The 11,936-nt window shown below is 45.8% G+C and overlaps 1 protein-coding gene across 1 annotated transcript; it reads right to left on the reverse strand.

Moving 5' to 3' along the window:
• Positions 1-2,176: 2,176 nt before the first annotated feature.
• Positions 2,177-10,140, reverse strand: LOC116892236 (sialic acid-binding Ig-like lectin 5). The gene is given in 10 exon segments (XM_032893807.1): positions 2,177-2,970; positions 5,193-5,328; positions 5,620-5,719; positions 5,994-6,296; positions 6,395-6,535; positions 6,538-6,645; positions 8,805-8,852; positions 9,021-9,299; positions 9,458-9,820; positions 9,883-10,140. Coding segments are annotated over 10 exon segments (1,707 nt in total). The 5' UTR covers positions 9,920-10,140; the 3' UTR covers positions 2,177-2,778.
• Positions 10,141-11,936: the final 1,796 nt, after the last annotated feature.

An 11,936-nucleotide genomic window follows, 5' to 3' on the forward strand; every position in this document is an offset into this window, starting at 1 on the left:
CTTTGCCTTACAGAAGCTTTGCAATTTTGTGAAGTTCCATTTGTTGATTCTTAATTTTAGAGCATAAGCCATTGGTGTTTTGTTCAGGAAATTTTCTCCAGTGCCCATGTGTTTGAGGCTCTTCCCCACTTTTTCTTCTATTAGTTTGAGTGTATCTGGTTTGATGTGGAGGTCCTTGATCCACTTGGACATAAGCTTTGCACATGGTGATAAGAATGGATCTATTTGCATTCTTCTACATGCTGACCTCCAGCTGAACCAGCACCATTTATTGAAAATCCTATCTTTTTTCCACTGGATGGTTTGTCAAAGATCTTTAACTCCTTTGTCAAATATGAAGTGACCATAGGTGTGTGGGTTCATTTCTGGGTCTTCAATTCTATTCCACTGGTCTATCTGTCTGTCCCTGTACCAAAACCATATAGTTTTTATCACTATTGCTCTGTAATACAGCTTGAGGTCAGGGATGGTGATTCCCCCAGAAGTTCTTTTATTGTTGAGAATAGTTTCTATACCCTGGTTTGTTTGTTTGTTTGTTTTTTGTTATTCCAAATGAATTTGCAAATTGCTTTTTCTAACTCTATGAAGAAATGAGTTGAAATTTTGATGAGGATTGCATTGAATCTGTGGATTGCTTTCGGCAAGATGACCATTTTTTACAATATTACTCCTTCCAATCCATGAGCATCAGAAATCCTCTGTCTTCTGAGATCTTCTTCACTTTCTTTCTTCAGAGACAAAGTTCTTGTCATACATGTCTTTCACTTGCTTGGTTAGATAAAAAAAAAAAATTGAAATAATCCCATGCGTCCTATCAGATCACCATGGACTATGGCTGGTCTTCAATAAGAACAAGAACAACAGAAAGACCACATACACATAGAAGCTGAACAATGCTCCACTCAATGATAACTTGGTCATAGAAGAAATAAAGAACGAAAATTGTTCATTTCATCCAGATTTTCCAGTTTTGTTGGATATAGGCTTTTGTAGTAGGATCTGATGTTTTGGTTTTTTTTTTAATTTTCTCAGATTCTGTTGATATGTCTACCTTTTCATTTCTGATTTTGTTAATTTGGATACTCTCTCTGTGCCCTCTGGTTAGTCTGGCTAAAGGATTATCTATCTTGTTGATTTTCTGAAAGAACCAGCTTTTGGTTTTGTTGATTCTTTGTATTGTTCTTTTTGTTTCTACTTGGTTGATTTCAGCCCCGAGTTTTATTATTTCCTGCCTTCTCCTCCTCCTGGGTGTATTTGCTTCTTTTTGTTCTAGAGCTTTATGTGTGTTGTCAAGCTGCTGGTGTATGCTCTCTCCTGTTTCTTTCTGCAGGCACGCAGAGCAATGATTTTTCCTCTTAGCACAGCTTTCATTGTATCCCATAAGTTTGGGCATGTTGTGCCTTCATTTTCATTAAATTCTACAAAGTCTTTAATTTCTTATTTTCTAACAAGAAACAGAAAAGGATGAATATGGATGGGAGGGAAGGTGAGGAAGAACTGAAAGGAGTAAAAAAAAAGCAGTAACCATAATCAGGATATATTTTATGAGAAAAGAATCTATTTGCAATAAAATGCAAAAAAAAAAAACAAAGGAAAAGAAAGGAAAAAAAAGGAAAACAAAAGGAAGGAAAAGGAAAAGGAAGGAAAAGGGAAGGAGAGGAAGGGGAAGGAAGGGAAGGGAAGGAGGGAGGGGAGGGGGGGGAGGGAGGGGGAGGGAGGGAGGGGGAGGGAGGGAGGGGAGGGAGGGAGGGAGGGAAGGGAAGGGAAGGGAAGGGAAAAAGAAGTCCAGTTGAGTTCTCCTGTTTCTAAACCTCATGCTAATAACCTAACACAGAGACCCTTTCTTTTTTTTTTTCTTTTTTTTTTTTTTTTTTTGGATTCTATTGTTCAATGATGGGCTTTTGGGTGCATTTCATTATTTTATAGGACTTGAGGTCAAACACATTAGAGTTTCAGACATACTAGGCAACCCCTCCACCACTGAGCTTCATCCTCAATTTTTCCATGCAAACCCTTGTGCAAGTCTGATGAGTAACTGTATCTTGTGTTTTTTGGCCTGCAGTTGTGAGCAAAATTGCTGAACAATTTGGTAGGTGTACTGTATTTATTTATATTTCGTTGACAAGCACTGATTGGTCACCTTTCTGTATGTTTGCTGACCACTCACATATTACCATTTTGTATTGAATTGTCTGTCACTTTTATTGATTTGTGGGAGATCTTTATATATTAGCTTTATGCCCCATGATTGTTAATTTTACTGGGTATAGTCGTCTGGGCTGATATCTGTATGATCTTTAAGGGTTTGCAGAATATCCAATGAGTCCAATCTGAGATACAGGTAGCTACAACACAGTCACACTTCAAAACAGAATAACCTTAGGAACTAACATATGTTCTTTAAAAATATACAAGTAAAATTCAAGTTATGCAATAAAGACAAAATGTTCTTCCCCACTGCTCAGGCAACATAAAGCAATGTAATCAACAATAAACACATTCTCTCCTTGGTACTCCTCAGATTATGACTCCACTTTACAGAGGAGGAAGAGGGGGCACAAAGAAAAAAGGTGGCTTCTCTGGGAATAACACTGAATGTGGATTTGAACCTAGGAATCTCTGTAACCTTCTCTCCTTCCAAAACTCCCTCCTCCCACTACATATCCTTTGGTTAAGAGGGCCACTGATGCCAGAATATGCTCCTAACACATGCTATCTTCAGCCATGCCTTTCTGGGACTCCAGCCAGCACTGTGACTGACACATGGGGCAAGGAGCTTCAGCACTTGTGGATCTTGATCTCTGTGTAAACAGACTTGATGGTCTCCGTGTTCTTTGGCTGCTGGGGCCTCGGACCTTGGAACGAGAGGGAGGCATAGTGAAGTTCGGGCTCATCCTTTGGGATGTCTGGGGCTGTGGCAAGAGGTGGCTCTTCTTTCTGGGTTTGTGACTCTGATTCATTCAGATGACCCTGGAACCAGATTAGAGAAGGGAATCAGTCAGGCCTTTGCAGATGGCAGCAAGAGTCACCAAAGCAGCTTGGGGTTTAGGTGTGCATTCGTTCATTCATCTACCTCACATGTATTTCCTGAGTGTTCCCTCCATGCCTCCACTCATTCGCCTTACTTACTGATGTGTACACATGAATATGAATGTGTCCAGCCCCTTCCTCTACATTCCCCCATTATGTGGCTCTGTGCACATGCCCTGTATACACAGCATTCGTAACCAAATCCAAGACCTTGGACATAATATGCAAAGGGTCTCACATGCAGCACCCCAACCTCAGATAAGGTTAATTTTTTATAGAGTCTCACTGAGTCTTCACAATCCCCCCCGCTTCCCATTTTATGGATGAACATAGTCTGATTCAGGTTAAGTAACTCACAAATGGCAGCATCAGACTGTGAAAAACAAATGAAGGTGAAGCCAGATGTGTCCTGCCAGCAACCCATCACTTGGGAGGCCTTAGAAGGAAGATTGTGTCTGAAGCAAACTCTAGCTTCATAGTGAGTTCCAGAGCAACTGGGCTACACAGAGACCCTTTCTCCAAAAACATAAGTAAGTAAAATTTCAAAAATAAAATAAAAAAAAAAACAAATAAAATTAAAACTTCAGGGGCTGGAGATTTAGCTCAGTGGTAGAGCGCTTGCCTAGGAAGCGCAAGGCCCTGGGTTCGGTCCCCAGCTCCGGAAAAAAAAAAAAGAACCAAAAAAAAAAAAAATTAAAACTTCATCTAATTGTAATCTGATGGGCAGAAGCAGGGAGCTACAGGGAGCTCTCAAGCCTGGATTAGACCTACCACACCTTGGCGGGGCTCACAGTCTATGGGGAGAGCAGGGATAAGCCTGCCGCTGCAAGAGGCAGATGATAGCCTGCCTGTTAGACATGGGATATTTTAACTGATGAGTGAGGATGATGAAGGCTTCGCTCAAGGACGGATCAAGAAACACTAGCCCAAGGAATGCTGTAGGTCTTGATGTTGAATATGACGCTAGCCACAGGTGGCACACGTAATATGAGGGAGTCTCAGGGGAGATGAACTTCTCTGAGAACAAAGTACACACTGGATCTGGAAGTCTGAGTACCCCAAATTAAAGAGAATGTGGATATATCATTAATAAACGATACATATGGTTACTGATAACAAATCAGAATCACCGTCACTTGGATGGGTTATATGGAATGAAATCTGTTTTACACGTTTCTGCTTTTTAATGTGACTAATGAAGGTTTTGTGTTACATATGTGGCCGACAGTCTACTTCTTTACTTTCCTGTTAAATCTTAAAATTAATGTCTAAATAGCCCAGACTGTCCTGGAAACCCCCATGTAGCCTGAGGATCTCAAACTTTAAATTTTCCTTCCTCATGCTTCTTAAGTTCCAGGAATATAGGTATGTGCCCATACAATCTGTTGTCTCTGTCTTTCTCTGTGTGTGTTTCTGTGCCTTTGTATGTTTGTCTCTCTTCTTCCCCGATTCCTCCTTCTCTCTTCCCCTACTGGGGATGGAACCCAGGGTCTCACATATGTTAGAAAAGTAGTCTACAACAGAGCTACACCTCACAAGCCTCACTGTTAAATTCCAGCAAGCACTACACCTCTGAGCCACACCCCATTCCCTGGTGGATCTAACCAAGTGCCCTACCCTTGGGTCACAATCCTCCTATGCAGACAGTCCACTTCCAAGCCACATCCCGTTTCTCTCTGCACAAGGCAAGTGCTCTATGCTGAGCCACACTTGAGCTCTCTTTTCACATTTGAGTTTATAAGGATTTCACAAGTCACCCTGCCAGGCGCTCAACACTCTTCATCCTCCTGCCTCAGCCTCCTGAGTGCTGAGATTATAGGTCTGCCCAGCCTGACATTCTATTTCTGTTAGACAACACATCTTTGGACTGTAAAGGCTCAATAGCCGTGTTTAGAATTCCTTTATGCAAGTTTACTCTGGGCTGATGAGACCAGTGCTGAGGCCCAGGGAAAGACTGTGAAGATGAAACAGGAGGTAGCTACATTGGGAAGAGCTTTGCTAACAGGAACAATGGGTAGGCCTGGGTAAATACTGGAAGCAGGGGATAGAGGTGGGGGCAAATGACAGGTCCCCAGCCTGTGTCTCTGAGAGGAAAATTGGATACCAAAGAGACATTTGACAAAACAGAAGCCCAGTTTTAATGTGCTGGGCTGTCTGGGTACCTGGATGGGGTATCTCAATGGAATGTTGGACGAAATCATGCTTGCACTATTTATGGTGGAGACAAGGTTCTTGGCAAGGTGGTTGCCTTCCATGCCTGCTACTTCCAACGCTGATTTCTTCCTGAGGAACTTCACTCTGGAGAAAGAAGAAGGTTTTTTGATTTTTTTTTTTCAGCTCAGGTAGATGAATTTTGGGACCAGGGAAGATCAAGGACAGGGACCGGAGATAGAATTACTCTGTGGATTAAAGATTCTCAGTGAATGGGACTGCATGATTTGAACAGGCTGTATCAATACCTGACCAGGTTAGCAGGGGGCTTCTGCTAGCCCTGGCCTAGCTCATCATTTCACTGGGCGGAGTTTAGGAATCCTTTAACCAATGAACAATCAGTACAAGAAGCCTTCACCAAATGAGACCACCACTCACATGAAGAAGATGAGGCAGAAGGAGACAGCAAGCAAAGCCATAAGACCAGCTCCCCAGATGGCCCCCTGAACCGCTCCTCCACTGGTTTCTGATTTGTCTGCTAATCAAGAGAGACCTGGGGTGATGAAAAGTCTTCCTCCCGAGCAGGCATCGTAGCATCCGACCTTTTCTAATCTATTCCTTGTGAGAATGTCCACTCCCACTTTGGTTTAGGTCCTTTCTTCCGTATCTTTCTGTGTGTCCCCAATCCCTCACCAAGCCAACAGATAGGAAACCACGAACGCTAGCCCCATTTTAGCCTCAGTCAGCCCCATATTGGTCATTCCTGATGTCTTAGAGTCTAGACCTAAATCATCCCTTTCTCCACACCTTACCCTGAGAGACGCCTTGTCCTGGAACCAGCACGATAGTGGCTCTCTGAACTCCATAGTCATTCCAAGCTTCACAGCTGAGTCTGTGGTCAGTGCTGAATTCCGCACCGAGGCTCAGGGAGCTGTTGACCCACGGTCCTGCAGAGCTGGACATAACTGTGAAGGAGGCATTGCTGCTGTTTCCCTCCAGCAGCCCCTCCCCCAGCCGCCAGCCCAGGGACGGGGCAGGCCAGGCTCTGGAGGAGCAGCTGCAGTGCAGACCCTCAGAATCCCAGGAGCAGGAGGGTGCCAGCAGCTGTAGAAGGCCTGGGGAGTGAAACACAGGGAGAGGGATCAGCGGGGGTTTCCCAGGCTGTGATCCCAATGCCTCACCCGCCCCCAACCTCCATCATTTTCCAACTCACTCCTTATGCTGAGGCTCACAGAGGCTGCCTGAGTACCCAGACTGTTCTTAGCCTGGCAGATGTATTTTCCCTGGTCCTCCAACTCCACCCGTGGCAGTTGAAGTTCATCACCCTTAGAGAGCGGGAAGTTCTTCTGGGTCTGCGCTTCCAGCTCAGCATGGCAGAGGGGTTGCTGTCCACCACACAGACCAGGCACAGGGACTCACCCTCTTGGATCTGCAGAGATGCTCCGCTCTGCAGGACTTTAGTTTCTGAGGAGGCAGACAGAAAGCTGAGCCCAGTTGCAGAGAGCCTTTCTCCTCCTTTTACTGCGTTTACATTATCTCCTTTTACCATCCCATCCCCGTCCCCCACCCTGCAACCCCGGAAGGCTAACGGCCTCACATCATAAAGACGAAAGACAGACAGTAGTCCTTAGAAGTGTGAGCTCATCAGAACCTACTTGGGTCCCACTCTTCCCTCCTAGTCATCTGTCAACTCAGATGCCCTACTTGTCCTGGAGAGTTTGCCTTTGTCTCTCAAGAACACATCACTAAGGCCTGTATCCCAGGAGCTCACTGGTGCCCAAAGCAGGTACGGCACAGTTCAGGTGATGGGTTTCATGGTGGAGCTGTCCTAAAAGTCCACGGAGATTCCAGGAGGAGGAATGCTGGCAGGGGACATGAAGAACAATTGAGCTGTCCAGAGACAATGCCACATTGTTCTGTCCACAGTGAGGCAAAATCACCCTATGATAGCCAAAGGACACGGAAACATTTCATCACCTGGCAAACAGCAGCCTCCTTAATAGAAATCTCTCTTCAGATAACTTTGGAAATTGTCATAGACCAATAAATACAAATTATTGTATTCTCTATTCTCTCTCTCTCTCTCTCTCTCTCTCTCCCTTTCTTTCTCTCTTCCTTCCTTTTCTTTCTTTCTTTCTTTCCTTCTTCCTTCCTTCCTTCTCTTTCTTTCTTTCTTTCTTTCGTTCTTTCGTTCTTTCATTCTTTCCTTCTGTTTTGTGGGAGAGGGTCTTGAATACTTCAGGCAACTTCAGACTCACTATGTAGGGGAGGGTGACTTCTGAACCTCTCAAGTTCTCTCTCAAAACCTCTCATGTTAGGATTACGAGAGTGTGATTGCCATGCTAGGTTTATGCAATGCTGGTGATTCAGCCCAAGGCCTCCTGCATGCTAAGATAACACTCTACCAACTGAGCCACATTCACAGACCAATAAACAACATAAACACCATAAAAGAGACCCTTGTTCCTTGAGAGGATGATAATGTGAATGAAAAAAATACAGCGACTTTACACATGACATCGGGAGGGTGGGTCTGTTTGTTAAGGAAAGATCTTGTTCCTGGAAACGTGAGTGAGACAAAGTCCAGGCTGTGCAGTTTGGCAGTTGTGTATGTGAAATACAAATGACCCTCTGTTCTGGAATTTTCTTCCTTAGGAAGTAATTTTGTGGACATGCCACAAATGTACAGAGTTTCCACGTAGGTCACTTATGGAATGAAAGACAAGGAGTATGCTGGTGCTCTGTCAGGAGATAAGTGGGTAAATATGTCATCATAGCACTAGAAAACCATGGTGCCAGTAATATGTGTGAAGGAGAAAGGCTCCAAGAGAACTAAGCTGGAGGAGGGAAAATTTAATTCAGTCACTTGCCATTGACTGACAGATGTGCTGTGGCGTTGTATGTGAGTTTGACTGTGGAGGAACCGTAAGGATAAGTAAGAATTAAGTTTGTAGGAGGAAACAAGACATGAGACTCTAGATAACCTCAAACACTGAGGGCAGGCTTTATTTAATCCCAGAGGGTGTCTCCAGATTGGGCTACACAGTGATCAAGGAACAGGACTCAGAAACACAATGACCCGAGTTCAGTAGGGTGCAGCTGGGGCTTTGTGGCTATGGACAGGAAAGGGGGGAAAGGGGGCATTAGGAGCAGAATAAGGAAGTTAGCTGCTTTCCTGAGCCAAGCTGTTTTGAAACTGCAGAGTTTGTTGTCTCCTTTTGTACCCACTGGGTGTCTGGGGTTGAGATAGCAACTCTGGTAGCTGCTTTGCTTCTGCTATCCCCAGAGAGCTGGCTTCCTGTAACTTTGAGTTCAGTTTAGGCCTTGGCTTTTGAGGGGAGGTAATTTCTTTAGGAACCCCATTAACAACACCCATTTAGGGTGTAGCTCAGTGGTATAATTCCATCCTATATAAATAATAATAATAAATGAACTAGCAAAATGATTGTTAAACTTAAACAAAGTCCATTTCTGTTGTGTGTGAAGATGTGTGTGTGTGTGTGTGTGTGTGTGTGTGTGTTTAACTGTGCATGCTGGGGAGCTGGAAGGATACCTGGGGATGTCCTCATCTCCTGCAGAGGCAGTCCCTCCACCCATCCCAGGGAGGAGACATTTGACCCTACCTGTGCCATCTCCCCAGGACACCGTGATGGTCAGCTTCTGTGGAGCATCTGTGCAGACAGACACGGTTGTTTGCTTTTCAGAGGAGACATGGCTGCTGGTATTGCACCCTGGTGTTCTTCTCTTCTCTTGGCTTTCAGGACTCACCACCCAGTTCTAACCTCTCCATCCCACACCCCTATCCTCCCTCCCCCAGGGACCCAGGTCCTGACACTCACAGATGACACTGAGCTGTTGAGTCCTCTCTACAGTAACACCAGCACCAGGGAAGGTCACCTGACAGATGAGGTTGGTGCCGTTGTCCTGAGGCCTAGGTGTGAGGTTCAGCTCTGAGGAGAGGATGGTTCTGCGGCCCAGGGAAGTGAGGGCAGATGACATCCAGGAAAAGATGGGGGGTGTCCCCTGCTCACAGGCCCAGGGCACAGAACAGATCACTCGGGTAGAAGTGCCAGACAACAGGGTACGTGTGACTTGGAGGTTAGGGGTCTTAGTCAGAGCTGGACAGAGAGAAATAGGGACACAAGACATGGTGGGGATCACTGCGTCTGGCCCTATTTCAAGCCAGGCTCCCACCCCCCAACCAGCCTCATTATGTAGTTTCCAAGGCACCCAGAGATTTTAGAATAAGGACCTCCATATAGCCCTCTTCACTTACCTTTCACACGCACAGAGAGCATCGGCTTTTGGAAACTGTATTTCACACTTCCATCCAACCTGAAGAAGTACTTTCCTGTGTCACTTTTCCGTGCGTCTCTGATGTCCAGGGAGCAATTATTAGTATCTATGCCCCCCACGAGATAGAATCGACCTTGAGTTTCCTGCTGTACTGGTCGATGTGGGTCATTTGTAGCCACTGGAGAGTCGAGGTTTGTGTTGGCCCCGGCCCGGAACCAGTAGCCAAAAACAGAACCCCCGGAAGCAGGGTACTTGACTTGGCAGGGTACAAAGACGCACAGACCCTCCTGCACTGTCACTGATTCAGTCAATGAGAGCTCATAATTCTCCGTGGCCAGGGACCCTGCAAAGAAATGAGCGTTATCTTGGTTCTGTCCCACTAGCCCTGTCCCTGTTCCCACTCACCTGCCCACAGCAGGGGCAGCAGCTGTGCCCACAGCATCACGCAGTGAAAGGTCCTAGGCTCCAGAGACAGAAAACTTGATCAGTTCGAGGGTCATAGGCTTCAATGTCACAGGACTGAGAAGTCGTCCTACTGACCTAGCCCAGGAATGAAGAGAGGCAGGGTGACTGACCACAGAGAAGGAAGGAACTTTCCACCCACAGGTTATCAGAGATATCAAGGCCCTTGGAAAATAAACACTTCCACTTTTCCTGTGTGGCATCATGGGAGCCAAAGTCAGCGAGGAAGACCCACCCTCCGCTCCTGAACTGTTGCATTTGTTTCTCATTTGTTTTTATTAAGAAAGAGGCTAATGCAAAGAGTGAGCACAGGCTGAACTTAGGCCCCACCCCCACCCCGTATGTGCAACTTGATCTTCATGTGGGTCCCCCAGCAACTGGAGTGGCAGCTGTCCCTGAATCCGTTGCCTGCCTGTGGATCCCTTTTCCCTAACTGTGGCCATGTCTGGCTTCAATAGGAGAGGATGTGTGTAGTCCTGAAGTGGCTTGATGTGCTGTGGGGGGATGATGATGGTGGTGGTGGTGAGGGTGGTGATGATGGTGTGATACCCAGAGGGGCTCCCCTTTCTCAGAAGAGAAGGGGGCATGGGGGAGGATCTGTGTGAGTGGGTACTGGGAGGAGAGGGGGACTGAGATTGGGATGTAAAATGAATGAATAAATAAACTTTAGAAAGAAAAAGGGTTGATGGTCAGCGGCATGGCTCAGAAGGCAAAGGCATTTACCACTCAGCCTGGTCACTCACATTGTGGAAGGAATGAACTAACTCTCAAAAGTTGCCCTTTGACCCCCACCAGTGCACGGTGGCACACTCAAACCATGGTGGGCATGGAGGTGTGTGTGTGTGTGTGTGTGTGGGGGGAGAGAGAGAGAGAGAGAGAGAGACAGAGAGAGAGAGAGACAGAGAGAGAGAGAGATAATGATTTTTTTAAAAAGAGGGGGAGACTGGAACTCTAATTGCCAAAATAACTTTGCTGCTGCTGTGGAAGAATATCCAGATAAAAGCAACTTAAAGACAAAAATGGTTTACGTTGACTCAGGGTTGGAGGTTACAAGCCATCGTGATGGTGAAGTCACGGCTACAGGAGTGTGCAGCAGCAGGCCATATTTTCACCTTTAGTCAGGAAGCAGAGTGTTGAGGAAAGACTGCTCTCAGGTCACTGTATAGTCTGGGATCCTAACCCATGAAACGATGCCACCAAAAGTGGATGGGTTTTTTTCACTTCGGTTAACCTAATCGTGATAATCACCCAGCAGTGTATTCAGGGCTATGTCTCGGGCGAGTCTGGATCTCAAGTTTCCAAGCGGTTAACCACCACAGATACAGATATATACACACAGGGCATCTACGTGAGGTCATGGGGCAAAGACTCCCTCTGCAGGCCAAAGAGAGAGGCCTCAGAGGGATATCTGTTGTAAAGAGGTTGATCTAGAACTTCCAGACTCACTCAGTATTGAGGAAAAATAAACACGTTGAACTTGCTTGGTGTGCGTGTGTGTGCGTGTGTGTGCATGTGTGTATGTATTAGTCAGGGTTCTCTAGAAGAACAGACCTGTTTGAATCTGATACTGTGTGGGTAGTCCAAATGATGGTTGTCTCACACTAGAGACCAAGCTTGCTAGTTCACAAGCTGATGTCTCAGCAGTCTGTCTGGTGCTGAATGTCTGGAGAACTCCTGGAGAACTACTGGCCCTCAGTCTCTGCTAGAAGCTTAAAGAAACTGGTTCTAAGGTCAGTGAAGGATGAAGCAGTAGTATAATGCTGTAGAGAGGGCTCCACATAGGAGATGGGTGAGCCCATGAGCTCACACCACTGCCTTGCACTGTGGGGGTCTCTGTGGATAGAGAGGTTCTGAAGACTCTTCTGGTAAAGGGTGTGTTTGGTGAGGATACAGATGTTGTGTGCGATGGAGATATAAATGCTCCTCTTCTGTTTTGTTCCTCAACCCCAAGTCCCAAACCAACTGGCCTTTTCTTTTCTTTGTTCTTTTTTCTTTTT

Source organism: Rattus rattus, chromosome 2 (genome assembly GCF_011064425.1).
Source record: "Rattus rattus isolate New Zealand chromosome 2, Rrattus_CSIRO_v1, whole genome shotgun sequence".
Lineage (NCBI taxonomy): Eukaryota > Metazoa > Chordata > Mammalia > Rodentia > Muridae > Rattus > Rattus rattus.